The 20,695-nt window shown below is 50.6% G+C and overlaps 9 protein-coding genes across 9 annotated transcripts; 3 read left to right on the forward strand and 6 right to left on the reverse strand.

Moving 5' to 3' along the window:
• Window positions 1-966: 966 nt before the first annotated feature.
• VTN31DRAFT_123 (60S ribosomal protein eL42) lies at window positions 967-1,872 on the reverse strand (the record flags this gene model as incomplete). The annotated part of the gene is made up of 4 exons (XM_069401264.1): window positions 967-1,006; window positions 1,073-1,257; window positions 1,317-1,409; window positions 1,870-1,872. The coding sequence occupies 4 exons, from the start codon at window positions 1,870-1,872 to the stop codon at window positions 967-969; spliced, it is 321 nt and encodes a 106-aa protein (XP_069262979.1).
• A 423-nt stretch (window positions 1,873-2,295) lies between these two features.
• Window positions 2,296-3,377, reverse strand: VTN31DRAFT_124 (uncharacterized protein; the record flags this gene model as incomplete). The annotated part of the gene is made up of 3 exons (XM_069401275.1): window positions 2,296-2,903; window positions 2,975-3,218; window positions 3,276-3,377. 3 exons carry the CDS (start codon window positions 3,375-3,377, stop codon window positions 2,296-2,298), a joined length of 954 nt encoding a protein of 317 aa, XP_069262980.1.
• Window positions 3,378-3,790: 413 nt separating this feature from the next.
• Window positions 3,791-4,349, forward strand: VTN31DRAFT_125 (uncharacterized protein; the record flags this gene model as incomplete). Its single annotated transcript, XM_069401286.1, has 4 exons — window positions 3,791-3,801; window positions 3,894-3,948; window positions 4,076-4,158; window positions 4,265-4,349. 4 exons carry the CDS (start codon window positions 3,791-3,793, stop codon window positions 4,347-4,349), a joined length of 234 nt encoding a protein of 77 aa, XP_069262981.1.
• A 386-nt stretch (window positions 4,350-4,735) lies between these two features.
• On the reverse strand, window positions 4,736-5,927 carry VTN31DRAFT_126 (uncharacterized protein; the record flags this gene model as incomplete). The annotated part of the gene is made up of 3 exons (XM_069401297.1): window positions 4,736-5,677; window positions 5,744-5,820; window positions 5,870-5,927. 3 exons carry the CDS (start codon window positions 5,925-5,927, stop codon window positions 4,736-4,738), a joined length of 1,077 nt encoding a protein of 358 aa, XP_069262982.1.
• A 757-nt stretch (window positions 5,928-6,684) lies between these two features.
• Window positions 6,685-7,138, forward strand: VTN31DRAFT_127 (uncharacterized protein; the record flags this gene model as incomplete). Its single annotated transcript, XM_069401308.1, has 2 exons — window positions 6,685-6,788; window positions 6,835-7,138. 2 exons carry the CDS (start codon window positions 6,685-6,687, stop codon window positions 7,136-7,138), a joined length of 408 nt encoding a protein of 135 aa, XP_069262983.1.
• Window positions 7,139-7,196: 58 nt separating this feature from the next.
• On the reverse strand, window positions 7,197-8,349 carry VTN31DRAFT_128 (uncharacterized protein; the record flags this gene model as incomplete). Its single annotated transcript, XM_069401319.1, has 8 exons — window positions 7,197-7,357; window positions 7,413-7,561; window positions 7,617-7,654; window positions 7,724-7,746; window positions 7,804-7,965; window positions 8,031-8,116; window positions 8,183-8,214; window positions 8,272-8,349. The coding sequence occupies 8 exons, from the start codon at window positions 8,347-8,349 to the stop codon at window positions 7,197-7,199; spliced, it is 729 nt and encodes a 242-aa protein (XP_069262984.1).
• A 387-nt stretch (window positions 8,350-8,736) lies between these two features.
• VTN31DRAFT_129 (uncharacterized protein) lies at window positions 8,737-9,034 on the reverse strand (the record flags this gene model as incomplete). The annotated part of the gene is made up of 2 exons (XM_069401330.1): window positions 8,737-8,746; window positions 8,814-9,034. The coding sequence occupies 2 exons, from the start codon at window positions 9,032-9,034 to the stop codon at window positions 8,737-8,739; spliced, it is 231 nt and encodes a 76-aa protein (XP_069262985.1).
• A 7,665-nt stretch (window positions 9,035-16,699) lies between these two features.
• Window positions 16,700-18,740, forward strand: VTN31DRAFT_130 (uncharacterized protein; the record flags this gene model as incomplete). The annotated part of the gene is made up of 9 exons (XM_069401342.1): window positions 16,700-16,784; window positions 16,852-17,051; window positions 17,110-17,188; window positions 17,257-17,456; window positions 17,510-17,802; window positions 17,862-17,933; window positions 17,988-18,180; window positions 18,241-18,360; window positions 18,420-18,740. 9 exons carry the CDS (start codon window positions 16,700-16,702, stop codon window positions 18,738-18,740), a joined length of 1,563 nt encoding a protein of 520 aa, XP_069262986.1.
• A 447-nt stretch (window positions 18,741-19,187) lies between these two features.
• VTN31DRAFT_131 (uncharacterized protein) lies at window positions 19,188-20,387 on the reverse strand (the record flags this gene model as incomplete). Its single annotated transcript, XM_069401353.1, has 1 exon — window positions 19,188-20,387. The coding sequence occupies one exon, from the start codon at window positions 20,385-20,387 to the stop codon at window positions 19,188-19,190; it is 1,200 nt and encodes a 399-aa protein (XP_069262987.1).
• Between the last annotated feature and the right edge of the window lie 308 nt (window positions 20,388-20,695).

The raw sequence follows: 20,695 nt of genomic DNA on the forward strand, positions 1-20,695 counted from the left end.
TCATCGAAACCAACAATCAAGCCCCGAACAAAAACGCCAGCAGAAGGGGAGAACGGCAGGGCCCGCCAGACTTTCAAAAGACCAAGATTCAACATCGTGAGGACGAGGGTGACGACTCTCAATGCCCTCGGAGGCAATTCACAGTGATACTGAACTCCGGGCCTGCGAGCCACATCTGGTCTTGACTGACTGGTCCTATGCTATTTTCTCACATGGTATGCTGGCTCGCCCTTTGAAAGAACTGTGCTAACTCAAAACATTGAAGCAAGAACCGAAAGAGCAGACGCTATGGATGGGGGATTTGAAAGGAGGAAAGGGCACGGAGGAGTGGCTGAGATGGACAGAATGATGGCATAGGCACCGTGGATTCAATGGGGTTTGATACTCGAGTAGGATGTGTTTGAACGCTCATGTTTGATGTATCGAAGAGATTCATATAAAATGTCGGTGGAGCAGGGTCGAATCTGTTGGAGGGTATCTGTATGAGTACTATGTGTTCCCTTGTTTGACGTGTTGACACTTGACACCGCTCAAATTCAAATGTGGACGCGTTCATGGCTTGCTTTCTAGATGCTTGACTCAACACAGCGATTCAAACCCAATGTTCAAGGAATAGACAGCCATGTTCCTTCTACTAGTTTTTTTTTTTTTTTTTATCGACCAGAAGTTGGTGATCAAAGTTCCTTGAAACGAAGCTCCTGGACTACGGATGAATCGGGCTGACTTTCGGATTAGATTGATTAACTCCTCTACCTTTGATCGGTGCTGGTCGAAGTAGCGGTTGGATGCTCTTTGAAGGATTTTGATCTGATTCTTTCTTTTCCTCAGGTCATATCATAACATGCATTGGAAAAGAAAGGAGCTTCATGAGGACACATCCCTTCCCCCGAGAACCCAGCCATAACACAGGGAGGATATATCCGACGAACAGATTGCGAACAAATACAAGCCCCAATGCAAACGCGCTTAGAAAACGAGAGCAGCACCCTTGGTCTTCTTCTCACCACTATAGAAGGAAGGTTAGCGGTCGCGAAGCACTCGGGATGAACGAAAAAAAAAAAAAAACACATACCCCAGTTCGAAGTGCTTGCATCGCTTCAGCGCCAATTGCTTCTTGGTCTTGCACTGGGTGCACTCCAGTCGCAGCACAATCTTCTTGGTGGTCTTGGCCTTCTTGTGGAAGACGGGCTTGGTCTGACCACCGTAACCGCTCTGCTTCCGGTCGTAACGACGCTTACCCTGGGCATAAAGGGACGCCTACAGAGAGAATATGAGAATCAGGTTGATTTGGGATCAGGACGGAGTGACGGTCGAACCTTGCCGGCCTTGTACTGCGTCACCTTGTGCTGGGTGTGCTTGCGGCAATCCTTGCCCTTGCAGTATGTCCGGCGAGTCTTGGGAACGTTGACCTAAAACGCCGGACATTCAGAGTTAGCCATCGGAAACATTGCAATGCCCTCGTTCCCTGCTTGTTGCATCGAATGGACGGCGCTGGTCGTGTGGAATTTAGAATCGCTGAATCGAATCGATGGTCTCTCGCGGGAACGAAACTCTGCATCGCGCACCCAACGCGCTGCTGCTTGTTCTGCAAACCGAACGATCCATAATCTGAATACTCGTTTTCTCATCTTCGAAGCACTGCCCTTCCAAAGTCGCCCGAACTTGCAGTCACTGTGCTCAAACCTGAACGCTGCCAGTAAAACCAGCCCATGCGCGTGAAAACTCGCCATCGCAAATCAACTCGCACTCGTCGCGGGTAATTCTCGACAGTCGACCGTTCGCCCTCGACCAGTGCCGTCCATTCTCATGCTCATCCGGAAACGAGAAACCGGCTCGCATTGAGAAACTCTTCAGATCGCCAATTCTTACCATTTTGACGGTGTTGCCGGCGCTATCTTCCACAGATGCTGTCCGTTGCAAAAGTTCGTTCTCAAGAGACACTTTGATTGCGCCGGAGCGGTTGTGGGATTTTCTTCGTTTCGCTTAGCCTATTTCTGCTTGGTGCTAAACTTTTTTCGGAAGCGCCAAGAAGATGGCCAATGTGAGCAATGATGAGTCATCAGCTATGACAACTCTTGCCCATTCGGGCTAGTTACTCGTAATTACTTTATTCCAAATGCAGTAAGCGCACTAGCCAATAGACAAGCTCCAGCCCGCATAACTTCAAAACGATTCTTGTCAATTCGAGATCACGCATATCCCTTCTCGCGCGCCAGAAGGGATCAATGCAGAGTTATCGCGATTGAGACGGCTGGTAACATGACTTGACAAACGCCTGTCTATGATGCCGAACCCTCAAAACCCTCTCCCGAGAAGAATAGTCTCACCACCACCATACCAAAGCCGTCCTTTCCGAAAATCAAGACCCTTCTCTTGTCCCACAATCCACTCGCCTTCCTTGGGAATTTCTCCCGTTTCTGTCGGCCAGAATTTAGCTCTGAGTCTATCATTGAGGCTGTCAATCGTGTCTATGAGTTGCCGGACGCGATTATGGTCGATTTGACCCCGCTCGTCTTTGAACCCTTCCTGTGTGATGAATCGCGCAATTGTCAAGTGCGCCGATGGCACCACGTAACGCTGCGCAGGGACGACTCCAGCTTTTCGGACCTCACTGTAAACATCCCGGCGGAGGTGATGGTAGGTGTATGCATCTGTAGTTGCGTCGCCGTCGGCCAAACCTTCCCCGGCCGCAGGAACGAAGCTGAGAGCCATGGCGGCGGTGTCGAAGCTGATCATTGGCTTGATGAGGCGAGCTCTGTGGGTGGAGGTGAAGTTTGCTATCTTTTCAGCCGCGCCATCCTTCAGTAACGTCGAAACGATGCTTTCCATATTCGACTCGGTTGTGGAATGTATGACTTCGAGAGTCGTGATGTGCAGATGGTCCAGTGGCATGAACCAGAGGGCTGGTAACACTGATTAGTTTATCGTCATCGCTCTTGCCGCGCAATGCAGACTCAATGCAATGGCTACTGACTAGGGGCTATCGAGCGAAGCTCTTGTTGGATCATGTCCACAATATCTCGAATGTGTTGCGGAGGACGACCCCAGAAGGTAATGCAGAACCTATCATCCTGAAAATTGGGGTCCCTGTCCGGACCATCGAGTTTGCAGATAATTGGATCCAGAGTCCAACCCTCGAAATTGGGATCTAGAATTGTTCGTCTTTGCTGTTCATTCCTAGAAGTGCGATGTACCGTGTACCGGGATTGGAGTTGGACCTGATCTTCTGTCAGCTCGAATGCACGAGGTTTCCTTTAATATACAGGCTTGATTACAGGGTCGTCATTTGTAGCATTGATCAGAGGTTGATATGGATTGTCATCCTCGCAGAGTGTGGTCTCTGGGCCAGAGAGGTCTTTGTAATCGACACTCGCCATTGTCAAGTCTTTTTTAGGGCGCAGTACGGAGTATTGAAAGAGAAAAACGAAACGACTTCAATGAATGAAGTGACATCTCCCTCGATGATTTTTCAGCCATTCTCATCTTTAGCTTAGGAATCCCCATGCTCTGTTTCAAATGTGCCTTCAAGTGGCTCCGATAGGGGTACATCGACTTTGTACCTCCTCGCGGAGTCGGGCAGTCAGCACTCAGCAGAGCCCATCCATCCATTCATTCGCCCCCGCTAGGCTCTTCCACACCCCACCAGCATTTGATCATCCAAGCTTCTACGAGCAATCCTGGGTATCGGAAGAAGAATCAACCTACAAATCTGGAGACCGCTGAGCTGAAAGATTTCTTCATCTTCCCGTCTATTCGTACGAGACAAAGAACGTCAAAAAAAAAAAAAAAAATGCTCATCAAGTGAGAGTTCCTAACCCTATGACTTTCTTGCCCCCTCCAAGATTCCTTACCCTTGGAATCCATCAACTAACGACTCGATTCTTTTGCACCAGAGTCCGAACCCTGACCGGAAAAGAGATCGAGCTGGACATCGAGCCGGACTACAAGGTAAAGCCAACAAACAATCTTGAACGCTCGACACACCCGGTTGCGATTACGAAGCGGCAAAAGACCTCCCCATCACCAAAGTCGGAACTTCGTCGCACAAGACTAATACAAGAACGCGGACAAATAGGTCTCTCGGATAAAGGAGCGTGTTGAGGAGAAGGAGGGTATCCCTCCGGTTCAACAGCGATTGATCTTCGGCGGAAAACAAATGTATGGCTTGTACATGCATCACCATCGGGATGAAGACACATTCCCTTTTTTTTTTTTTTTTTTTGCTTTGCGATTCTTCGCTAACGTGCCGTTCTTTTTCTTGCAGGGCCGACGATAAAACTGCTGCCGATTATAATCTCGAGGGAGGCGCGACGCTGCACTTAGTCCTGGCTCTGCGTGGAGGTCAATGAACCCGTTCAGGGATGAGGTGTAGGATTCGAATTCTATGAGCTTGGAAACTCTGGTCCATATGTCACACGAATGATAGTGGATGCTGTAATGAGGTATGAAATAGAGTCATCGTATTGAATCCGCCTTTCTACTGCGTTGATCTGGTAGGATAGGTGAGTTAGGGACAGATGCTCAGTGAAATTGTCATCAAGATAACGAGGATATATTCTATCCATATGAGGATAAAATGCTTCAGATCGATGAGTCGACACTCCATGCTATATATACAACCATGACGCCCACCCTACCCAAGCCCATTTATGAACACACAGGGTATCAAGCCTCCCAGTACACCCGAATCAAGACCATATAATAAACACGTACGCCCGACGACAGCCTCATACGATCATAGTTTCTTTTTCTTTGGCTGTATGAATATGCTAGGTGCAGGACGTCTTCGGAGTGCGGGGGCAATCGGCGGTGAAGACGCTTTTTGTGGCGGCGATGCCAATGGCGGCGAGGAAGCCTTGGAGGTCGATGTCGTGGCTACCTTCGTCCTTTTCGTTTCATGATCCGAAGATGAAACCTCATCTGCCGTGCGTTTCTGCGACAAACTTGAGCCTGTCCGGGGAACCGGTTCGGATTGACGGCGAGGCGATGTGACAGGGGCACGAATCGACGATTTGCTGGGCTCTGGAGACCCTGAAAAAGGTGTGACTGTAGGAGATTGTTTCTGAGTAGACGCAACTGGCTTCCTCGCGGCAGTGGTACTGACAGGCGAGGGCTGCTTGTGTTGATCTACCAGCCATCGGGGTACTTGCTTGATCTGCGATACCTCGGGTTTTAGTCGATGAGTAGGAACGGTCAAAGCTTTGTTCGTTTTGGATGTGAATAAACTGCTCCTTTTCGAGCTCTCTGAGCGGGGCCGGCCTGGCCGCACGGACGGTGTTTTGTCCAGCGTCCAGATCTTCTCTCCATCTTCCGTATAGACCGCGGAAAATGTTGCCTTAATCCCACCCATTTTCCTATCATGCGCAGCATACCGCTGCGCCGCAGTTGGGCGGAGTTTCGGTAGCCGTTTACCCACTTGTGGACTTTCGCCCAAAAACTTCGACCCGCTGTTGGCCCGTTTCGAGTTGATCTCATCAACGGCAAGCTTCAACTGCATTGCATCCTCCTCCACTTCTCGCTGAACTTGTTCCAGGAGGTCGCGATATATATCATACCAACAGTCCGACTTTTCGGGTAGCTCGAACCGTTCCCACTGGGGAATGTCTCGCTTGATGAACTCAATCCACAACTCCCGATCCTCCTCCATTATATGCGGTGACTGCAGTTCGATTGCTCTCTGCGAGGAACGAGTAAATGAATCAGCCAACTTGTGCTCCGCCAAACAAGTCTTTATTCTTCTTACCAGTTGCGCAGGACTTTCGACTTTGCTCAGGATCGGCCGGACAAGGGAGTAGGGCATGTTGCCAATGTCCACGAGGTCTGCACACTCAGCGTCGCTCTCCAACATCCGAGGGGCATCGTAACTTACTCTTCACATTCTGTGCTGCAGCGCGGGTGCTCATGGCAAGAAGGGATGCTGCAGGCATGATGACCGGTGGCCAACTGACGCATCAAAAGAGGTGTGTGGGTTAAGCCGAGTAGGTACTCCGTACTTTCTAGTCGCGATAATCAAGGCGGCGAAACGTCCATGTGCTCGAAACAAAACAAGCACAAGCGGAACATGTGTGCTGATGTCTAACTGGAAGTGAATATGATCCAGTTGGACAATAGTATAGTCGGAGTCTGATCATCAGTGACTGCAGTTCAGAGACGTTAATGTTGTGAACCTTGAAGCATGGTTTGAAACTGTGTTCATGACGCCAGTCCAGTCTTGGCATCTAACCGTCTCGACTCTCAAGGCAGCACCTCAGGATTCCGGGGACATGGCGGCCTCCGGGACACACCTCATAGACACCACCCACTATGCGAGTTAGTCAATGCCTCCCTAACCTATTTGGTAGTTAGCACACTGTACTCGTAATTCACATCGAATCACGATGAGACTAACTTTGCTTCTAGGTGTGGGATCTCAGGGGTGTCCCGAGGGCCATGTTCCCTCGAATTGCTGCTTGAGACGGTTATGTACGGAGTATTCTTTTTTTTTTTTTTTGCCCCTCAAGTGATTCCTCCAAGGGCATTCGGACCATTTTAGTCACTCTGTTTCTTTGTTTCAGGGCACTTGAATTGGTTGGAGTAGCTCCTGGTTTCTGAAAATATAGTCTGACCCATTCGGTCTTCAATAGAGTAGGTGTACTGCGTTGCTTAGAAGATTGAGGATTTCCATTTCTGAATCTAAGGAAAGACATGAAACACGACAAGCAACCCGATATTAATAGTAAGTATTGTCCATCCCAGAGTTCACCTGGTCAATTCTCGGGACGCTGGCCAGAGGCGACAGAGCTTCAGGTGTCTTTTGCAGTTATATAGTTTTAGATCGTAGTATACGCATACAAGTAGCTACTACCTACAGAAATACTCACAAGTTGTGCACCATGTGAATGTTGCATTTCCGGCCGTCGGCGCGGGCCTTGCTGGCAAGAAGTATGACTTCCTCTTTCTTCCACTGCTTGTGCCGCGTCGAGGCGGCCAGGGCCACGCCCTCGTAACCGGTCGCTTCTGCCTGTGCCTGGTTCCAGGCGCCGAGCTTCTTCAATACGAAGAGGCCAGTATTGAGTTACTACTATTTGATGTTCTTCTTTGGAGACAAGAGGAAACTGACAAGATTGGGATCCTTTGGCCAGACGCCGTAGCCTCGTAGGGGACGACAAACTTCTCCACGTTGATGTTCACGAACCCGGCGTCTCTGAACCACTGCTCTAACTTGGACCCGGGGGGAAACTCGTAACCGGCCTCCTCGAACGCACCACAAACTTCGTTGTAGTACCGTTCGAGCCCGGTGCCGTTGAAACTGCCGTCTTCCGAGGTAGGGTAGCCGTCCCAATCCTGGAATTCGACCCACCTGCCAGGCTTGACTGATCTGTTTTTTGTTAGGAAGCGAAGAAAGAGAAGAGGGAAGAGGTCCGATGGCATACCGATGGATAGCACCGTCTCCTTGAGTAGCCTTCCAAAATCCCTGGTTGAGACCATCAGATTTCGCGCGTGGATGAAGTCAAAAGGGCTGCTTTCATATGCCCATTCAGTCTCGATATCGTCAACCAGGAACTTCATGTTCGGAGGAACCCTGCAAATGCCCGTCAGTCGAGCGATTTGACAACACATTGTTGGGTCAGACTGACAAAGTCGGCTGGATTGGGCTCAAGTCACACCCGATCACCTGGAACACACGGATCCAGTCTCAGCATTCTGTCCATCTGGGATTGCTCTCAATAGTACTACTCTTTACCTCAGCCTCGGGGTGTTGGTCCGCTAGGTTAAGTCAGCACCCGTATTCCTGCGTCAGCCAGACCTAGCATGAAAACTTACCAAAATCAATCGCCCAAACAACTGTCCCAGTCGCGAGGTCGATCACTCGTTGTGGATTTTTGATTGGGGCCAGGCAAATTTTGCGACGCAACACCTGGAGACAAAGCTCGTGCAACATGTCTAGGCGGTCGTTTTCCGATTCATCGTTGGGCAACATGTACGCTAAAAACCAACGATCAGTTCACAGATCTTGGATAGTAGCTGAGCAGTAAGAGGTCAGCTCCTACACCCATCGCGAAATCCATGATAGCGACGGCCGTTCTCATGACGATAATTGAGCACCGACGAGATCAGTGACGCACTGTACGACGATCTACATGTCGAAGAAGATGCGTGAGCATGCTTTTCGAGCGGGGCGCCATGGCGTCACATCACATACAGTTCATCGCCATAAGATGAGTCATTCTCATCCTGTGCGACTCAAGTCAGAAACGCGCTCTGATGTACCGCAATGGAGGGGTATCGTACCGAGGTGTCCACTTCAATGCTGACTGTGGCATTGTTAGTGGTGGAGGTCGCCTGTCCCTGAGTGAAATTTTCCGCCATGGTGGAATAGTTCTCTATTTAATTCCAGGAAGACTGCCGATTGACTGATCACAGGTTCAACAGCCCGGAAAATGTTGCGCAAGTGGACAAGGATCAAGATCTTGGCTATACGACGGCATTGCTGCACCTCTGCCAAAATGGGAACAGAGGCGGTCGCCTTGCAGGGCATATGGTGACAAGGGTGTCCCATTCATGAGACTATATACCAAGCAGCTGGAACCCTGTCGGGGGAAGCCTGTTTGTGTAAAATCCAACTGCATGTTTTCCTTCAGAGAGTCAAACATTCGAAGCATTCAACCGAGCCTCAGTGAGCTAACGATGGTTTATGCACTGTAGCTAGTTGATTGTGCGCGGAAGACTCACGTCCTCCGTACATTTTGACTGAAGTCAAGTCGTCCTGTTCGACATCACAGTCGGCATGTATTAGGTAGTAGGTGGTAGGTAGTAATCTACCGACTACCTACCTAGAGTGTAGACGGTACCTGGTATTCTGTGCCTGTAGGTTAAAATGGTAAGAAGACGAACTGCCTGCACTCCATCCGCAGATTAAAACGACTCGACGATCCTTTTGTTCGCAACGCTCTCGCTCTTCTCCCGTCCCCTTTCCTTCCTTCAAGAAGTCTTTACGGCACACCCGAAGTTGAAGAAGCACAGATTCCCCTGAGGTTAGCACGGAACACCTCATGTTGCCGATGAGCTGAAGGCAACAGACATGTAAATAACAAATTGTCGTGGCATAGTCATGAATCGGGGTTGAAGAGGAGCAGTTCGTACTAGTGGCTCTGTGGACAGCGTTCAATAAGCCAAACCAAAGATTTCCGTGAAGTAGAATCTGCGAACGCCATCAAAATCCCCGTCATGCCCAACACAGGGCTCAGGTCCAGATACTCCACCGGATCACCGAACATCGCCTGGACTGCTAAACGGGAAGGATTTGAGCTGGTGATGTTTTCACGAGAGGATCACGTGAATGTACAACCCTAAGGAAATGGTGAGAACTGGTGACGCGCGGCTGTCGCGCGCATGCCCTGAAACGAACCGAGCCTTGCCGTTTTGGGCAAAGATTAGGTAGTCATCAGCGCGGTCTAGAGATTTCAGTTGCACCAGAGAGAGAGCAGAGGAATAGTTGAGCAGCAGCTCCCCACAGACAAATGAAGCAGGTCTTGATTCGTTGAAGTGCGCATGAAGCGTAAACCGAAAAAGGAGGTATGGAATCGATTTGGGTTCTGAAGGAAGGATCACTTGTCGTTGGGGCTGGGGGGTAGAAATACCTTTGGAGGGCGCCGGAAAGTCATGGTGGATGGAATAAACAGTAATTCCGTTTGGGGTAAAGGAAAAGGAGAGGGATTCTAAGCGGAATATGACCGTGATCGGAGCATCTACCAATTTCATTGCAGACTCGAGAGGGTTGAAACAGCTAAGAACCTGTTGTCTGAGATGAAGGAAACTGGAAGCGAGAGAGAGAACGGAGCATTTCTCGATTGCGAAGGAGCGGTGAGAGCATGGAGCAGTTGGGAGCGAGAGTCTTGGACGAAGGACAGCGGGAAAGATCTCGGGACGACGGACAAGATCTGTTGGAAATCCCCATCAAAAATGGTGGGGAGCCCACCGAAGAGGAGGTCCGTTTCGAGAACGTCACGTAAGGTCCTGTCGACGGCATCAAATACGTGAGCGTGTGTCATGGGGGCCTCGTCCCATCACAGTAAGTCGGCCTCACGTAGCAAATCGCTCAACTGCGACGACTTTCTGACATGCAGGTGGAGTTTTGATGTGCGACGATGGGATCTTGAGCCTTGTTCACTGTTCAGCCGCCGGGGAGGAAAGTGGAGGCAATGCCTGTGGACGCGACGCAGAGGACGATCTTATCGGGGGTCCGAAGTCTGCCAGCGAGTATCCATCTCGTTGGAGCGATTGATGAATATTTTGAAAGACCGTAGTCTCTGGTTTTCTGTTCCTCGGACCAATTTGCCGGAGGGACACTTTTCAGACGCTCGTCTCCTTCGATCCGTCGCAGCAGGTCGTCGCAAAGACGGAAGCCGAACCGTTCCCGCATTCTCGGAGCGATAGTCTTGTCCAGGGCTCCGACGTTCAATGCCGAGGGGAACAACGAACGCAAAGCAGGACCAACTCGCAGCTCCCAATCTTCTTGGAAATAGAAGCCCAAGTCGTTGTTGTGGGTCAGGACTCCTACGGCGTAGCACGCCTCTAGAACGTGGGGTAGGTAAGTAATACCGTTGATGGTCCGTTGGTCCTCGAAGCTTTTCGGACCGCAAACCACGGCCAGCAGGCAACGTACGTAGTGGGCCGATTCCTGCAGAGAAAGCGGATGCGTACGCCCGATCGTCCACCGCCCGTTGCTGTTTCTAACCACAGAGCCACGGACATTTGCAGTACAGTTTGGGGTTCCTTTATTGCTGTTAACGTGGACGGCTCGGACCTTGAGAGCAAGATGCCGAGGCGCCGAGGCTATCTATAGGAACGACTTGTTCAGGCACGACAGGAGTACATAGTCTTGTCCGTCAGTTCTCGGGACGCTGGGCGTAGACAACATAGCTGCGGAGGTTACTGTGGTTAGTTGTCTAGTGTATACTTAGCAATGCCGGATAGTAGCTACGGCGACACTCACAAGTCGCACATCATGTGAATGTTGCGGTTCCGGCCGTCGGCGCGCGCCTTACTGGCAAGAACAATGACTTCCTCCTTGGTCCACTTCCTGAACCGCGTCAGAGGGGCCAGGGCTACCGCCTCGAAGCCGTTCGCTTCGGCCTGGGTCTGGTTCCAGGCGCCAACTTTCTTCTGTCTAAGAGGTCAGTACTGGAGTGTTATTGACGAACTGTTTAGGGGGCAAAGGGGAAAACTGACAAGATGGGGATCCTTTGGCCAAACGCCGTAGGGAATGACAAACTTCTCCACGTAGATGTTCACGAACCCTGCTTCCTTGAACCACTGCTCCAACTTGGGCCCGGGACGCACCTCATAGCCAGCCTCCTCGAACGCGCCCCAGACTTCGTCGTAGTACTGTTGGAGCGCGGTGCCGTTGAGACTGCCGTCTGGAGACATGGGATAGCCGTCCCAGTCCTGGAACTCAACCCAGCCGCCGAGCTTTACTGATCTGATTTTCGTCAGAGAGTCAAAGAAAACGGAGAAGTTTTGTTGGCTTACCGATAGCACTGCTTGATCAACTTCCCAAAATCCTTGATCGAGACGGGCAGATATCGCGCGTGGATGAAGTCAAACGGGTCGCTTTCATATGCCCACTCCGACTCGATGTCGTCCACAAGGAACTTCACATTCGGAGGAACCCTGCAAATCCCCGTCAGCCCAGCCACTTGACTACGAGTTCTTATGCTAAACTGACATAGTCGGTTGGACCGGGCTCAAATCACAGCCGATTACCTGGCACGGCAACATCCCGTCTCAGCATTCTGTCCATCTGGGATCGCTCCTCCTAGTATTCCTTACCTCGGCCTCGGGATGTTGGTCCGCTTCTGTGAGTCAGCTTCCGTTTCTTGGGTCCGCCAATCCCAGCTAGCAAACTTACCGAAATCAATTGCCCAGATACCTGTCCCAGTCCCCAGATCAATTACCCGCTGCGGGTTCTTGATCGGGGCCAGGTAGAGCTTCCGGTGCAATAGCGTGAGACAAAGTTCATGAGAAATGTCCAGGCGGTCATTTTCTGTTTCGTCGTTAGGGAGCAGATACGCTACGAAATAACGATTAGCTTGCAGATCTTGGATGGTCAGACAAGAAGCGAGTCTTACACCCATCGCGGAGTTTATGATATCGACGGCCATTCTCATGGCGATAATCGAGCACAGACGATGTCAGCGATGCACTGTACGACGACCTGTATGTTGACGAACATGCGTGAGCATGCTCATGGGATCCGGTGCGCCATGGCGTCACATTGCATACAGTTAGTCATCGCCATATGAAGAGTCATTGTCATACTGAGACTCAAGTCAGCAATGCATCCTGGTGTACCGTAATGGAGAGCTCTCGTACCGAGGTGTCTACTTCAACGTTTGCCGGGGCATTGTTGGTGGTGGTTGTTTGTTCCCGAGCAGATGGTTCCGTCATGGTGGAATAATCCTCTGTTGATGTTGTTGTTGGAAAGACGTTATGAAACGTCTTGTTTCCTACAGAATTTTCAGAAGGGGACGAGGAGTCTAACACCAAGACGGACGTCGCCATTTGCTTCAAGTTGTCCGGGTACGGACTGACAATCGCAAACAACTGTCCACATGTGAGGGTCTTCAACTGAACGGAGAGCGTTGATCTGTCGCAAGAGTCGTACTACTGTCTTACGGGCCACTACAATACACTTTAGAGAGTTCCAGAGTATCGAGTAGTTCATGTATGGAGTATGGAGTAGACCAATTTATATGAATTGACAGAAATACTTCCCTAGGTACCTCACATTGACGGAACACTTCACCAGGGGAGCCAAACTTGGCCATCAAGAGACCATCTAGGTTGGCTACTAGGTAATCGGAGTGCAGGAGAATGTACTCCGTACGGAATACGATATAGGTATACAGGAGAAGGAATCAAAGACTTGGTTTGGAAGCCATAGGCAGGACGGAACTATTTTTGCAGCTGTTCGGTCGGTCCTCGCGCGGCCTTCAAACCCTTTCACTCACTTCGTTCATTTCAGGACAGGCGGAGAGTCGTGTGTTGCATGCATTGTCCGAGCTAGACACAGTACATGCAGCTATCTCATGCTTAGAATGACACTCTACATTCCCAGAGTTAATGTAGCACCACGTGGACACCGTGCAGCAGGATATCCCAGGACTAATTTGTGTCGATGGAAAGCTGTTTCCATTTTTCCTGGCTTGAACAGGCCTCAGGCCTGTAGCAACATCAAAAGCAGGGGATATGGCCTGTATAACCATCAAGTCTCTCTCAATGATCGACGAGTGTGTGCATATCTCAGTATACTGCGCTGCATTCAGACAGGTGCGTGCGGACTTCATCAGATGAGCCAATGGAGATCCCGATTCTTGAAGACTCAAATTCTATGGGCGCGTCTATGCTGGCGGCAACTACGCTGATGACAATTACGCCGGGGACAGCTACGCTGGTGGCATGCAATCGGGTCAGGCTACACGACACTCACACTTCGCTGTGTCTTACGAGAGGAACAAGTATTTCGTCGGTCGAGAGTCGATTATAGAACATTTTCTTGCAAATGTTCTGCCCAGTGCGGATACAAGTCACTGTCGTCGAAGAGCTGTTATTGTAGGCTTAGCGGGTGTTCAGGATACACAGACTGCGCCTGAAACTGCCTCCCAGGTTCATGAGAAGCACCTCTGATTGCTCCATCTTTTGGGTTCCCGCCAAATGTCGCCGGTTTCAGAAACGCCCACAGAAGCATCGTCCAGTTGTTAGGTTAACGAGAGCAACGAAGCCAGAGAGGGCGTGAAGGAGCTTGTAAGGAGGGTCTTGAGCAACGAACGGGTGTGCAGCTGACCCTTGATTGTGCACAACCAGAATCTTTTCGACATGGGGGACCAACTTCGCGCGCCATCACCCGTTCAGCCGGCAAGAGTCTCTACTGTTGACGTTAGGGAGGCCTGGCGTATGCGGCGGCTTGATGTTCCTGCACACATGGTCCCCGATGCCGACTGCATTGAGCGAGGATAAAGATCTGGAGTTTTGTCGAGGCGCATTTCACGCAAGATCGGATGGGCAATCAGCACGATACGGCAAAGCTTCTCAGTATTCTCTGTTCCAGGCCTCTTGCCATCAGATTGGCCGCCGCAAATATGGCAACGAGACGGCTCTCGACGACATGGTGTCTTCGCTTTTTTAAAGTCGAGTGACAAGTATGTATATGGTCGAGATACTGGACATAGATTTAGAAGACGGCCATCAACATAGGGCGTCACAGAATCCGGCCGCAACAACGTGGCTTATCTCATTTCGCCAGATTTCCAGCAATGATTCTCTGGCTGCGGATTGTGTAAGATTCATGTCTATTGAGTGAGGATGCAATCCCTCAGTTTTCCGCTCGAGAAGGTAGAAGCATTGCGCAATTGGCTGCTGCTGAAACAAGGGAAGGTGCGGAAGTCCTTTCGTCCATGTATGTATTCCCGCCAACGTTATCTACCGGCGCGCCATCCAGAGAAGTCAAGGGCGTACGCGAGAGCAGAAGAAGCAATGTATCGACGGCCACTATGAACGATAGGTGCTGTGGCAAAGTCCGCGTACCTTTGGCAACGTCGACAACCAAGATTTGCCCCTCAAAACATGTCCATCGCCATCCATGGACTTCGATTAGGAACAATATTCAGGGGTTCGAGGTTGCAGCGTGCTTCGGCTTTTTTGTGTCGACCCAGTTATGTGGATGGGTGAATCACGGATACTGGCTAGAAACAGAGGCGATCACGAATGATTTTGATTAAGGCAGGTATCGGTTAATTAGGAGAATGTTAATGTCTCTGTTGACCGTCAAGAAGGGTCTACTACATCTCTACCGGTACGGGGAGCGTGAACGAGGTTGGCAAGTGTCGTAGAATCATTCAGGTGGACTTGGAACTCATCGAATTTCAATTTTAGCTTGAGTGCACTGCACTGTTAAACTCTCTATTGTTCAAGACTCTTGGGACTCTAGGAGACTCGTCTAGATTCTCGTCTCGATGGTCATTGAGGATCCTCTTGGGACCTGCATTGATTTCCCTGATCCTTGTCGCATAGTGCATGCATGATAATCCGGGCAAACCAGGAACACCTGTGAGTGCTGGAGATCAACTCCAGGGTGTACTCCGTACTAGTTCATACAATAGGCAGTTACTCTCCAGCAGTATCCAACGTGGGGTAGTCTCGCTGCCGAATCTTGCTGCCATCAGCCACTGTCATGAGTTGGCGTGACCAGCGGTCATGTCAAATTCCATCTTTCATTCATGTCGGACTACGTACGCGCGATTATTAGAGTTTCAGGGTTCCATCCAACCTGTTTCCTTTGGAGTATCCATGTCCCAAAGGGAATCACTGGCCACACTGATTTGAAGTTGCGGCAGTTCGAATTGCTGCTGCCAATTAAATGACATTTTCAGACGGGCGACGAGTGCAAACGGCAAGCAAGTTTGACGATGAAATGAAAGTTCATATTTCACCTACCCCTCACATCTGGATCTCCAATGTTAGACATTCCACTGCAGCCACACCGAGACATGCGTACACTTGGATGTCGTTTCATTTCGCGTTTAGCCGTCTGTGATACTGGACACCAATCGACACAGGTCTGAACCTGGGGAAAATCCGGAGAAAAGCTGGAGAACGGCTCGGAGAATGTTGGGAGTGGAGCAGATGGAGAATTTCTCGAATTTCCACGCCTTCAAAGTCCAAACCCAGCAAGTCCACGTTGAACCTTATTCCCATTCCCGTCAGAGTTTGAAAACAGAGGAACAAGCCGGCTGAGACGGAGACTGCACACGGCCACACTCAAAGCTTTACGATACGTCGTAGACCATCCAGCAGTGACTAGCTTCAAGTGTAGGCCTACTCGCAGATTGCTCTTTGGCAATCTGCACAATGAATGAAAAAATCATCTTCATATAGATAGTATGGTTTCTGATGGTAACGAACAACGAACAGAACCGATCATCTCATCCCGCGGTCAAGCGGCTGACTCATCGGGAAGTTGGAGCCACAGGTTACTGCATTTGGCGAGTCATTCTGAGGCTCTGACGAGGCCTTTCCATCATCCATTACCTATCCAACCCCGGGCATTTGTGATGCGGTTAATTTAGTTATCAGCGGTTAATTCTGCTTGGTCGACTGCCTCTTCGCACTCGGCAAACCTTCCAGGACGAGTCGAATGTTCGGATTCGAAACCGAAACCTTGAGGGAGTCAAAGAGGCGAAGCGAAGCTGAGAGTGCTGTGAATGGAGCACCAAGGGCACACCCCCCACGCGGGGGGCCCTGGCTGCGGGGAATAATGGGGATTTCTCCTCCAGAGCCAAACCGTTTCCGCTCAGTGGCGTCGGATGCTAAGCTTGCGAGCCAATCACAGCAGCCGAGACCCAAGACGGGTGGCTGAAGCCGGATTGCCAAATCGGGACTAGCCGAAGCTGAGTCAGCCATTTAGACTTTTGCTGGCGGGTCTTGTACTTGCCAAGAAACGGATGTTATTGGTGAGCTCCGCGTCTCTGAGAGCCTGAGGAACAATCCAGGAGGAGCTCATCTCTCCAACATAAATCCAACATCAGCGCGGTGCCGATGCTCCTCCAGCTTCAGCGGCGGTGGTCAGGTGCTTTGCGACTCAATGGCCCTGCAGTGAATTGGACAGACCACCAACTCGTCAACGGCCAATTCATGCATTCAACGTCCGCTAGCTCCGAAAATGATGAAAATTGACATGTTTGGTCGGGGGTTTACCCTCCAACTCGCGATTACCGTCGCGTGTGAAATGGCTTTTATTCTCTTTGGTGAGCTCCAAAGAACAATTCGTCGCGCCAGCACTTCACAAGGACTCACACCTTCTACCACCTCCAGGATATGACCAAGGCGTGTTCAGCGGGATTGTTGGTAACGATGACTTTCTGAGAGTGGTCAATCACCCCAGTGATGGCCTCCTGGGTATCATTGTCAGCATCTATAACCTCGGTTGTTTTTCTGGATGTATTCTCAATTTCATCTTTGGCGAATATTTCGGCCGCAGAGGTTGCATGTGGATTGCGATGGTTTGGGTCATTGTATGGTCCCGATTGTCCGCAACCTCGATGAGCAATTGTGCATTGACGCGCTTTACAGGTTGGAGCCATTTTGCAGACAACCGCTTTCTCCGTTCCGCATATGATGGTGGCGCGGTTCATTACGGGAATTGGAACTGGTTCGTCAATGCGATCGACAGACAGTACTCGGCCGCCCAAGTCATGGTGCTAACATGCAATATCTCAGGTATCGAAACATCTACCGTTCCCATGTACCAATCAGAACTGTGCGAGGCGCACAAACGAGGGCGCCTTGTGTGCTCCGAAGCACTGTTCGTCGGCGTCGGAATCGTCATTGCCTACTTTTTCGACTACGGCATGAACTTTTCTGACCAGAGGGCTCTCGCGTGGCGACTTCCTATTGCTTGCCAGATGATTTTCTGCTTCGTACGCGATACTTACCTGTCGGCAACACTTGCGCATAGCTAACAGGTCGATAGGTCGTCATTGCTCTGGTCTTTGGTCTTCCAGAGTCGCCACGGTACCTCTACAATAGAGGCCGGAATGAAGAGGCCCTCAAAGTTCTGTGCGACGTCTACGATCGCCCGCCGGATCACCCCAAGATTGTCAAGGAACAGAACGACATCCTCGAAGCCATCCGTCTGGAGACCCAAGAAGGTGGCTACAAGTGGCGCAACCTGTTCCATCGCGACGAAGTGCAGACGGGCAAGCGTGTGTTGCTGGCATACGGCATGCAGTTCATGAACCAAGTTGGCGGTATCAACCTTGTTGTGTACGTCATCGTCTCCTTAGATCCGTCATCGCAGCGGTGTACTGATCTCGGTCATCTAGGTACTTCGTCCCTACCGTCCTCGAGGTCAATGTCGGCTTGGATCGGAATCTGTCCTTGCTCCTCGGTGGAATGTACGTGATGTCGCATACCCAGGATTGTCAGCGCAAAACTAATCCATAACATAGCATCCAAATCATGTTCCTTCTCGGTTCCTTCGTCCCATCTCTCTTGGTTGACCGCATTGGTCGCCGGAAGCCGATGATGTGGGGAAGCTTCGGCCTTGGGTTCTCCATGATGATGATCGCCATCTTGCTGAGCTTCAAGGGGACATCGGTTGAGAGGCCGACGGCGTCCGCCAGCGTTACGTTTTTCTTCACCGTAAGTTTCCTGGACGTTCAAATCGCAGATTGACAACACAAAACTGATATCCGATGCCAGTATATGCTCATCTTCGGCGCCTCTGTCAACTGCATCCCATGGTGCTACGTCCCTGAAATCCTCCCCTTGCATGCTCGGGCCAAGGGTACTGCCGTCGGAATCTCCTCCAACTGGCTTTGGGTACGTGCTCGTAGTATTGTCATCATCTCGATGTACACCAAACTAATCTCGCCCCACAGAACTTCGTCATCGTCATGATCACCCCCGTCATCATCAACCGTCTCCAGTGGAAGGCATACCTGATCTTCATGTGCACGAACTACGCCTTCATCCCGCTCGTGTACTTCTGCTATCCCGAAACGGCCAACCTCACTCTGGAGGAGATCGATCTGCTCTACACACAGCCCGGTCAACATGCTCGCCATGTTGCGGAAAGACTGCAGAAGGAGCGCCGACTGCAGCTCGCACGAGGCGATGCGACCGATAGTGACCGTGATGAGAAGGACGGTCAAGTGCAACAGGACGAGCATTCCAGCAACGAGAAAGTCGCGAGCGCCTAGAGCAGTGCTCAACACAACGGGCTATTGCGCTTTAATCCTGCGTGAGTTTGGATTATTAGTTCCCCTGTTGCCATTTGATTGGTATTGGTATATATATATATGACGATTCACGAAGGGCGTTTAAAGGTGACATTTTGATTTTCGTGGACGAGGATTCGACCTCGAGCCTTTGGTACTGGAATGCCATAGATGTCATCCTAGATTCATTTGTAGATATACCAAATATACCAGTTCCTTCTATTCGCTTAGCACGGTCCTCCAGAGAAATGAAAGTAACGAAGAGGGTATTCAAACTGATCCAAAACGGTTGTGAGGGTCATCGCTTGTGGAAATCATCAAGCCAAAACTCTTAACGTTGTCATAACCATTATTTCGCATGACGATCGTGACAATGGGCGTGAAATGTTCGTAATCAAAACCCATGAAATTTAGACAGTGTTCATCATCCTATGTTCGGGGGTTCAGCCGGTCAGTGTCTGAAAATGATGGTGCCGTCCGCGCGTTCTGGCTCTGCACACCGATACCCGGTGGCGCTGGCGCCGTCATGTAACTGTTGCCAGTAACATGGCCATGATTTGGGAGAAACCCTTGGTTCAAGGCACCGCAAGCGGCACATGTAAACTCAATCTTGAAATTTGTTAAAACCAGCTGAGAGATACCGGGTTGCGATGGGTGTGTCTGTTGCTGTGGCGGTTGCTGCTCCGCGGTTGGCCGCTGTTGAGGTAGACGAGCTTGTTGCTGCTGGTTAGCACTTGCCATGGGCTGTTTTTCTGTCGACGGCGCGAATAGAGGCAGGCTTTGGTGTTGTAGATGGCGGGCATTCATCGGCGAAGGGTGATGATGGGCCTCAGTTGGAGCAATTCGTGCGGCTTCGGCGATACCGGGTGGATGTGGATGTGGATGTGGATGATGATGGTCGGGCATACCGGAGATTTGTGCGCTATGAGACGCAGGCGCAGGACCGGCGGCTGCCATTCCCTGGACTGTCGCGTCAACTTGAAGGGAATTTACTTGTCCAATGCTGTCGCCCTCGATCAAAGGGGAAATGCCATTCTCCGGCCAACGCTGTGCGGCGGCCAAGCGATCCATGTGGGTGGTGGTGGTGGTGGTGTTCGCCGACAGACCTGCCGACACTGGAACATGCTGTGATGGTCCCTGGGATGAACTGCTATGCTCTTGACTTCTCGTATTGATTTCAGTTCTCGTGCGTGGCTGTAGCCGCGACAGTGCTCGCTGAGCTTGTCTGATCGAGATATCATAGCCATGGTAGCGTTTGACCGCCTCCACCACATCGGGCGCTTTGATTCTCTCGTTCAAATCAAACAGCTTTGGTATCTCATTCAACAAGAATCTAACATGCGATGCTTCAGACCGTACAGGCGTCGACCCTTGGCCCGTTGAATTGCGCCGACAGTTATGAGTGTCTTGCAGATTCGTGATGTACGTTGCTTGTTTATTCGTTCGACACACCACTCGAAAAAAGCAATTGGATGACGATCGACAGCCAAACACGACGGATTTCTTGTTGCTACGCATGACCCGCAACTCCCAATGCTGTCGCACTGATATACTGCGGATGGCCGACTTGAACTCATTGAGCGAATTGAACCGCTGGCCCAGCTGGAGCCCGGATGATAATTCCGTCATTCTTTGGCAGAAAGTATTGACAAGCTTTAAGTTATATCACTGGAGTTATTTTTTTTTTCTCGCTAAATTCCGCTCTTGCTCAACCAACGAAGCGAAGTAAGGGCGTAGGTCTTCACATTGGCAGTAGGGAGCAGAGTAGTAAGTAGTAATCACCATGCCAAGGTAAGTATGCCGGAGCCTATTTGAGGCCTTCCGCGCCCACTGGGCGGGACAAATGGTATGCCAGATAAATACTTCTTGAAAGGAAGTGATCAGTTGGAGTCTGTAGGTAATGGACCAAGAAGCGTGCCGAGTGGAATGGAATGGAA

The sequence above is a fragment of the Thermomyces dupontii genome (assembly GCF_041956625.1).
Source record: "Thermomyces dupontii strain NRRL 2155 unplaced genomic scaffold VTN31scaffold_1, whole genome shotgun sequence".
NCBI lineage: Eukaryota > Fungi > Ascomycota > Eurotiomycetes > Eurotiales > Trichocomaceae > Thermomyces > Thermomyces dupontii.